This window comes from Diabrotica undecimpunctata, chromosome 4 (assembly GCF_040954645.1).
Source record: "Diabrotica undecimpunctata isolate CICGRU chromosome 4, icDiaUnde3, whole genome shotgun sequence".
Classification (NCBI taxonomy): Eukaryota; Metazoa; Arthropoda; class Insecta; order Coleoptera; family Chrysomelidae; genus Diabrotica; species Diabrotica undecimpunctata.
Window position 1 is genome coordinate 130,331,660 of NC_092806.1, and position 9,965 is coordinate 130,341,624.

The 9,965-nt window shown below is 32.3% G+C and overlaps 1 protein-coding gene across 1 annotated transcript in view; it reads right to left on the reverse strand.

Annotated features, from left to right (window-relative positions):
• Nucleotides 1–8,548, reverse strand: part of LOC140440011 (putative inorganic phosphate cotransporter) — a 31,277-nt gene extending 22,729 nt beyond the window's left edge. Inside the window, exons 1-3 of the mRNA XM_072530243.1 lie at nucleotides 8,463–8,548; nucleotides 4,233–4,417; nucleotides 3,830–4,078 (exon numbers count right to left, since the gene is read on the reverse strand). Coding sequence (XP_072386344.1) covers nucleotides 3,830–4,078; nucleotides 4,233–4,417; nucleotides 8,463–8,478 — 450 coding nt within the window. The 5' untranslated portion in view covers nucleotides 8,479–8,548. The remainder of the gene's footprint in view (nucleotides 1–3,829; nucleotides 4,079–4,232; nucleotides 4,418–8,462) is intronic.
• Nucleotides 8,549–9,965: the final 1,417 nt, after the last annotated feature.

Below are 9,965 nucleotides of genomic sequence, written 5' to 3' on the forward strand. Positions count from 1 at the left end.
AAAATCGCTGCTTTATCCTTTATTGAAGACGTTTGGTATATAAATCAATACATATTAGTTCATATAAAAGTAAATAGTTAGGAATTACAGAATGATACGTTCAGTTTTTTAGGAAAAAAAGTCATTTTATAATAATAGTTGCAAGGAACAAAAGCGTTGAACAAAGCGAATTACAAAAATTGTGTAAATGAAGAGTATAATTTCTAACATGGAGGAGAAGCAGAAGCAAAAGAAAAATGTTCGGCGAAAATCTTGGATGACTTAAGAATACTGTAAATCATGGAACAAAGAAGAAAATACAAAAACATAAACTCAGATAAATACAGAGAAAAACATAAACTAATATGAAACAAAATAAAAGAAGGAAAGGAAAAGTGGATGGCCAATTTACATAAAAAAGTCAGAAATTTATCTGGAAAATCACGAACAAACACACATCATCGGTTAATTGACAAAAGCAATAAACCTATTAATAACCCAATTGAAATAAAACAAGTATGGACTAAATATATTAAAGATCTTTTCATGGACATAAGAACGGAACCAACATAAATTGATAGTGAGGAAGCTCCAATATTAAAATCTGAAGTTCAACAAGCTATAAACAACTCAAAATCTCGCAGAGCCTCTAGACTAGATAAAGTTTACATCGCGCTAATTAAACTTATAGATGAAGACAATTTAAGTGCATTAACTATCCCCTTTAACACCATATACAAATCTGGTAAGATACTATATAGAATGGGTCATATCGACCTTGGTTCCACTACCAAAAACCAAGAATTTCAAACACTTTAATGTCTATATATTAATCAGTTTAATGTCACAACTATTGAACACATTTTTGAAGGTTGTCCATGCAAGAATATTCAGCAAGTGTAAAGCTGATATGGGTAATAAACAGTTTGGCTTTCGTACTGGCTTTGGAACAGTGGGAGCTTTATATAGTTTCACAACTCTTGTTCACAAATGTCGAAACAAACAAAAGAATCTCTTCGCCGCATTTATATACTATGGAAAAGCTTTCGACAAAGTTCAACATAACATTCTTATAGAATGACGGGATAACAAACAGGACAAAAATGATATTGACATAGGAGAAATCTCTATTTGAACCAACAAGCTGTGGTAACATTAGATGGAAATAACATGGATGCCCAACAGATAAGTAGAGGTGTGGGACAAGACTGAGTACTTTTATCGTTAGTATTTAATATATACTTCAAAGAGTTATTTACACAAGCACTTAAAAACTGCACAGAAAGGATCAAGATAAATGATGACGATACAGTCATTATCGCTGAAAGTGAGAAATAACTATAGACGCTACTAAGCACTGAATTTGTGCTACTGGGAAACAGTTTGGTTTAACAATAAACATAAAGAAAACAAAAACCATGGTTATCAGTAGGAGGGGCAAAGTCATAACAAAGATCCAAATAAAAAATGAAGATATTGGAGAAGTGAACAAAATAGAGTACTTAGGAGTCTGAATTACTAAAGATTTAAATCTAAAATCAGATATTAGATCAAGAATAGAGTAATCAAGAGCAGCCTTTTTAAACGTGAGGAAATTTCTGAGTAACCAAAAGTCTCAATCTCCACTCTATTCTTTTTTTATGGTGCCAAAGCTTGGATTGTTAATCTTAACTTGATGGGAAAGCTGGAAGCTTTTAAGATGTGGCTTTTTAGAATAATTTTTAAAATACCATGGACCATCATATTACAAACGAAATGGTGTTGCACAGAATGGGAAGAGGCAGAAAACTTTTGGCCATCATAAAAAAAAAAGAAAGACAGCATATTTGGCGCACATACTTAGAAATGAGAAGTACGAGTTATTACAGCTGAATATAAAGTATGTGCCCGTTGCACAAAAAGAGAAACCAACTGGAATGCAATAATTACCGCGGAATAACTCTTCTAAATACAGCATACAAGATATTGTCAAATATTTTGCACGAGAGATTAAAGCCTTATACTGAAATGTTTCTAGGAGAATATCAGGCAGGATTCAGGCGTGGACGTTCAACCATTAACCAGATCTTTACACTACGACAGATCCTCGAAAAAGCGCAAGAGTTTAACATAGATATGTATCATATTTTTGTCGATTTTAAAGCGGCATATGTGTCTTAAGACCAAGTCTTTACAACGCTATGAATGAGTTAGGAATTCCAAAAAAACTCATATGTCTGATAAAAGTGACAATGGCGAAGATGCTATCAGCAGTAAAAATTCAAAACAACTCGTCAACCCCATTTCAAATACATAGGGGGTTAAGGCAGGGAGATGCGCTGGCGTGTCAGCTTTTTAATGTCGCCTTAGAAAAAGTTGTACGAGACGCTAATTTAGATAGCAGGGGAACAATATTTAATAGATCAGTCCAAATTCTAGCATATGCAGACGACGTGGACATTATAACAAGAACTAGGGCGAGAACTGCGGAAATCCTAACCGAGCTAGTAGCAGCAGCAGAACGAATGGGGTTACAGATAAATCAAAATAAAACCAAATTTATGGCGAATAACACAAACACAAGACCTGGAAATGTTGACACAAATTTAATCATCAATGACCAAAACTTCGAAGCAGTCAAAGAGTTCATATATCTAGGGACATCGGTTAACCCCAATAATAACACATTTGAGGAAATAAAAAGGCGAATAATAATTGCAAACAGGTGTTATCTATATGGTCTATCAAAGTACTTAGCTAACAAACGTCTGTCTCAGAAAACTCGTATAAGGCTGTATAGAACACTGATAGTCCCCGTTCTCACATATGGACCAGACGCTAACGAAAACAGATGAATCCGCTCTATTAATTTTTGAAAGAAAAGTGTTACGCAAGATATTCGGAGCGGTCTGTGAGAACGGAATAGAAACGTAGATACAACTTTGAACTGCAGAATATCTACAAGCATACGTTTGGTGGTAAAGATACCACTATAATTAAGCGAAACCGCCTGCAGTGGGCAGGACATGTAGCCCGGGCCCCTGAGTCAAACATGATAAAAAATATTCTAACAGCGCAACCCGTGGGAATGAGAAGACGGGGTAGACCAAAGCTGAGGTGGATGGACAGGGTAACACAAGATGCCGAGAAGATCGGAGTCGGCAACTGGAAAATGCAAGCGAGGGAGAGAATAGAATGGCGTAAAAAGCTTGAGAAGGTCGAGGCCCTCTAAGGGCTGTAGCACCAAGATGATGATGATAATGATGATATAAAGGGTAAAATCAAAGAAACATGGGGCCCTGGTAGATGACAAATATCCTGGGTGAAAAAAATTCATGAGACGGCCTGGTTAAACTTACAGACGCTTTTAAGAGTCGAAAAGTAAAAGATAGAGACGAATTTGCAATAGTTATAGCCAACCTTTATTAGTGAAGTTGGCAATATAAAAAAAATGTTTATATTTAACTTTAGATAGCATAGTGTGGCTACTTTCTTTCAAATTAAAGCAAAGGAAAGGTTACCAGTGCATTCGTGTAACTTCGTGAATACTCAATACCAATTACATCTATTTATCAGTTTTAAAATAGGCCACCTGTCACTTAAAATGTGATTTTGCAACTTGTGACAAATATAATAACTTAAATTTGAAACAGCACATACCGTGTGAAAAAATAAACGGTCTTTTTCATATATTACAATTTTTTTAAACTTGAATATGTCTGGTTTTGGAACTACAAAGGTTATTGTCATTCATTTCATAATCACTAAAAATGTCTGCGATAAAAAATGTATTTTTATTCACTTTTCTTAACAAGATAATAATGACCTTCTATAAATATTTGCGATAAAATTGGAAATATTTTGAACTCACCTGTGAAAATCCAATTAAGAATCTCAAAGCTGTCACAACTTTCCAGTCACCGTTGGATGTAACTGTCAACCAAGGGGTGATAAATGTGATTACTGAAGCTACTAGAATTCCAATTAAAAGAGTATGCTTTCCTCCAAATCGTTCTGCTAGCATTCCTCCTGGTATATGGGTAAATATATAACCCCAAAAGTAAGCACTGAGAATGATCCCTTTGGTACTTTCGTTCCAATCGTATGTTTCTTTTTTGTGCTGTAAATAATAAATGGTATAAATATTACAATATAGGTAGTACATGTTTATTGACAGACCAGGATTTGGTATAAAGATTTCACGAGCAAATGCTAGGGATAGGATCTAGTCTAAAAATAGAAGAAAAAAAGAAAATAATAATTTTAATACTTACTTCTAACTGACCCAAAAGGGTATTGTTCACTTTTATTGTGGCACATGTATTAGGATCACCACGAGTATGTAATGCTGGTACCATCTGTGTTATCGCAATATTCAGTACCACCATCAGGGTGTAATTTGTAAATGTGGCAAAGAACCCCATAAGTCCTAAAACGTACCGCTGGGGTATAAGGTTTGCTAAAAATAAACAAAAAAAGTAATGAAGAAACTCATTAATGAAGAAAAAAAAGTAAGTTGATAATAATAAATAAATAATTGCTTTTGTTATTTTTTTCAATATATTTATATTTCTTAATATATTTTTTACAATTATATCTTTACTAGAGACACATAGCAAATTTGAGATTCAAAAGGTCTCAACGAATAAGTAGACTGCGTCTCTTTGAGGTGGATGATTAATGGTATTTAAAATAAAAAGAGATAGGCACATATAATCAAGAAATGTTTAAAATTGTATTCTATAACTGAAGCCTGACTCAAAAGATATAAAATTTAAAAAATAAAAAACAACTATGTGTCCTACGAAAAAACGTTAACTGATTCGAACGAAAAATTGTTATAATAACATTTTATGTTAGACCTCTCATAAAGAAAATAAAGAAAACATTGTCCGCTCCATCCGTGAATCAAAATCCCACTGTCCCACATCCACCGCCAACCTCCGCCAAACCAGGTCATCATCCACGGTATAAATGAACCGTCATCTGTTTCCAGCGGCTGTTGAAGAATTGTATGGTGATCAGTGTAGTAGTGTCTGGTGGCTCGGGAGACTGAAACCTCGGAACCTCTGAAGAAGACATCAGGGAGGATATTGAAAGTCGGCGCAAGCTGTATTTAGATCGGGATATAGCACTAACGACCACTTACTAGCGATAAAGAAACTGATAGAGAAATCTGCAGAATAAAACAAACCATCGGCACTGATATTTGTGGACTACGAGAAAGCATTCGATACCATAAGCAATCAGAAAATGTTAAAAGCATTGACAGAATGCCGAATAGACCATCGCTACACTAACATAATTAAATATATCTACCAAAATGACACAGCTAGCGTAAGACTGTCTGAACAAATAACAAATAAATTATGTATAGAGCGAGGAGTACGGTAAGAAGACACCGTCTCTCCAAAGCTATTCAGGTCGGTTTTAGAACATAATTGTAAGAAGGCACATCTGAGCAAGCATGGTATCAACATAAATGGAGGATGCTCAGTCATTTAAAATTTTGCAGATGACAGCGTCTTTATAGTCGATCGTACATGTGATACAATAATAATGTTTGAAAAATTATATCACGCTTCATTGGGGGTCGGACTAAAGATTAATATGAACAAGATAATCAAATAGTGACAAATATGCTGCTAAATCGAAATATTGCTGTTAATGGAAGGAATATTGTGCACACTACATCATAGGCAGAGATAACCAGACATGTGAGCTCTCACGTCGCATAGTATTAGCCTGGGCAGCGTTTGGTAAATTAAACTATGTATTTAAATCGGATCTACTCATATGCCTCAAAAGGAAAATCTTTGACCAATGTGTACTCACTTATGGAGCGAAACCATTAATACTCACAAAAAAGGTAGTAAATAAGATTCACGTGACTCAGAGGGCTATGAAGCGCCAGATGTTAAGTGTTTCTCTGAGAGACCGAATCAAAAACGAAGATATACGTCGTAGACCAAAAACAACAGACGCCATCGAAAAAATCGCGTTGCTAAAATGGAATTAGGCATCATACATCGCCAGATCATCAGACAACCAATGGACAAAACGTATTGTCGAGTGGAGACCAAGACAAGAAGCAATACGTAGCAGAGGACGTCTACCAACTAGATGGACTGATGACCCGAGGCGTGTTAGCAATAGCTGGATGCAAGACGCACAAGACAGAGACATATGAAAAGAGCTGAGGAAGACCTATGTTCAGCAGGTGGACGCATACGGGTTGATGAGGATGAAATAAATTTTTAACTAAAAAATTTGATGTTTCGATTTTCACTCCAGAAATGGTTCTCAAAAAAGAATTATTATTATATTATCTAAGAATTTTGTAAAAAGATTGCATAACCGCCAAAGTTGAAGACGAGTTTAGGTCATTTCAAAAAATTATAAACTGACACACTTGACCGCGATGTTATAAGCAACAACTAAGCTTTGGCTATAAAGATATGAGGGTGGATTTTTACCCTATGGAACTTTAAACTTTGATTATTCTAAGTGTTCTACATTATTAATATGTGCTATAAGCGTTTGTGTGAGTGTTCGTGTATTCTATAATATATACGTTGCGTGTTGCATATGTATTCTGTATGATTGAAGGCGATGTGTCTCAAAGTTTCTTCATCCACTGTTGTTAGAATATTTTTGTTGTTGACTTCTTCTTTCGGTATTTGCAACCAAAGCCTGCTAAATTCTGCTGATGCGTTTGCTGCACAGTTTTCTTCATTGAGTAGGATGACGGTTGCTTCTTTGATTTTTCTCTTTTTCATGTCTGTTTCTTTCATGATTATTGATGCATCTTTCCATTGCAATCTGTGGTCATTTTCCCAGGCATGTTTGCATATCTGTGATTTGTTGAAGTCAATTAATTTATATTTAAATGGGAATAAGCCTCAATTAAAGGTTAAAATACGTTTATTGACGTTTCAATTTCCACTTCGGAAATCGTTCTCAAAATACAAACATTAGTAAATTAAACAAATTTTGTTTTTTGTTACTTAGTGAAAAAATTCTTCTAATAATTTAATTTTATCTGACTCATCTATATTGACAATTCAGACATACCTTATACATTTTAAAGTAGAAGACTTTAAAATGATATTGCCAATATTGTTGAGTTGCGTTCCTGGGACGACTTTACTTATAAGATAGTTCATTCGATTACATGAAATCAACTTTAACTTGAGAATATCCGTCAGAAAAGATCATAACATGTAATTCGTCTTTAAAAAGACAAATACATGCCATGATGACAGTAAAATTCTCCTGTTAGTGATTCCATAGTAAATTATGAGGGAAAAACCAGGAAAAAAACCTCATAATACTATCCCGACATGGTAAGTATTTGATCGTGCATTTAGTTTACCTTCAATGCCACAAGAAAATAGCTTCAGAACAATGTTGAAGTCAATGTTTTTGATTTATGTTTCATGCTTTTTTATACTACCAATTGGTGGTCTTGCGATTTCTCCCACATATAAATTGTTGCATTCACAAAGTATTTTGCATAAAGCAGTTCTTTGTTCTCTCTTGTGGGTTATTATATTTAATTTTGTACAGGATAGATGTAAGTGTACTTGTTGTTTCAGAAAAAAAATTGAATTTTAAAGGTTATTCTAATTGTTTATTAGTTCAAAAATACAACAATTACTAACGAGTGTCCGTAGGATCTCCTTATTACCGAAATAAAATTTTTGAAACTTTATTTCGTAGTTTGAATAATTTTTACTTATATTTTTGAATATTATTAACTTTTGTTTAAAAAGTTAGATTTATTGATTTATCGATTTTATTGAAATTTTGTATGATAATTGAACATATTAAAAACATTTCTTTCTCGAAGTATGAAGACGTATGTATAATAAATAAAATCACAAAAAGATCTTTTTAATATTTTTTTGGCGTAATTTAGTATTGTTTAATTTATAATAATAATTAAGACCTTTAACTATATTTGCCAAATTTATATTCCTGTTTAAAATTGTTTTAAAATCAACAGTTGCTAAGATAAATTAAAACGAGTAAAAATAGCGAATTTTTAAAATTTATTTAATGTATTGTTTAATAAAAATTTAAGCACTTTTGAGAGTTTATAGCATTATTTAAGAATTATATTTAAGATTTATGCAAAAAAAAACTACGTTTATTTACTTCCCACCAAAATTTGGCCATTTTAAAGTAGATACCGGCTGATCTATAGTGGAAACAACGCTTATTATTCTTTCAGATAAATTTTCTGAAGCTGGAAGGGTATCTTAGCATGGCGAGCAGAAGATTGTAGTTACATTATTGCTTGCTGTGAGCCTGAAATATTGTATCACTAAGCTGCACTAAATTGTTTTTCCCATTTTAGGACATCTTCTATGATGCAACTTTCGATATACCAAATATATACGAATTAAAAATAAAACTTTTCAAAAATTTAATTTTGGTCTTATGTTTTTTTGAAAATATTTTTAATAATTTGCAAAATTTGTTTGGTTATAAATACTTACATACAGAAATTTTCATCTTCAATTTATTATTACCTAGCTAATACTTATAATAGAGATAATTCTCACTTGTTCACCTAAAATGCTCGCAAAATTGAACGTTTCGTTTTTTATTGAAAAATCAAAATAATTACCATACGTAATCTAGAAACTGATTTGATTATCTATATTTATTTCATTAAAGGTGACAATATTTGCGCTGTCTGTTACGATTCTTTTGTATAATCTCAATTATACATAGATGACCTACTTAAATGTTCAATAACACTATTTTAAAATCTAAAGATTTAATTGATAATGAAAATATATTTCGAAATCTTAGATTAGTATGAATCTTAGTATGTTATTAATGAATCTTACAGCATTTTTTAAAATTTTCAGGATGCTTTAAAAATTATTATGGCTTAATTACGGTTACCTAATAAAAGGTAATAAAAAACGAAAAATAGATATTAAGTTGCAACGCACGCATCAAGTGTTGGTTCACATTACTTGTTTTTGAGGCGATTTAGGTCTTTTAACGAAACTGCCCTAAATTAACGGACGATACAAAAAATAGGTCCTAAATGCAGGTGTATAATGAAAATAATTTGAGAGATTTATGAGACATTTAACAAACTAGATATGTTTCGACCCTTTTTTATAGTTATAGTATACTTACACTAGTAAATGACGGTTTTGGAGAGTAATTTTTCTCGTCACGACGGATTTGCTTAAGAATTTAAATTTGTATTTCTCTTACCCTGTACTTCACTTTTAAGATTCAATCCCAGGGTTGCTTTTTCTTTTACGGGGGTAAAAGCCACGCCTTCTGGGGGATGAAAAAACCTACGTTCAAAATAAATAATTCTAAACAATTTTTGTTTTATAGAGTTTGTTTTTTTTTTTGTTTTATAAAGTCCATACTTTTTGTTTATTTACGAGTAAAAAAGTTCATTTTTCAAAAAAAGAATGTAGCTTGTAAAAAGACAAGTTATAAAATGTATAGACCTGTAAATGTATATAAATGTATATGCCAACATAAAATTTTTATTTTTGACAATTATATTGCCAAAAGTAAAACTTCGTTTAAACATTCTTTTTTGTTTAGTAACAAAAAGAAGAAGATTTATTCACCCTTGACAGATGTCTGAAAGAATGTGACAGATATATGGAGAATTAAATATGACATTTTACAAGTTTTATATATAAATCATAAAGAAAGAATATAATTATAAATTTTGCTTAAATTTTGAATTTCAGATCTCTTGTTTAAACTCTTATCATTTTTGCTAATACAAACCATTTCCAAAAAAGTCCTTTTAAATTTATTACTTTCACTACATAAAATTTTAATGTTATCAAAATCCATAATATGGTCTTTATCGATTACATGTTCTGCCAAAGCACAAGATGGTTTTTTAATTCTGCAATCACTTTTGTGAGAAATAATGCGATTTGAAAGATTTCTTCCGGTCTCACCAACATATTCAGCCTCACACTGAGTACAACTAATGCTGTATACTA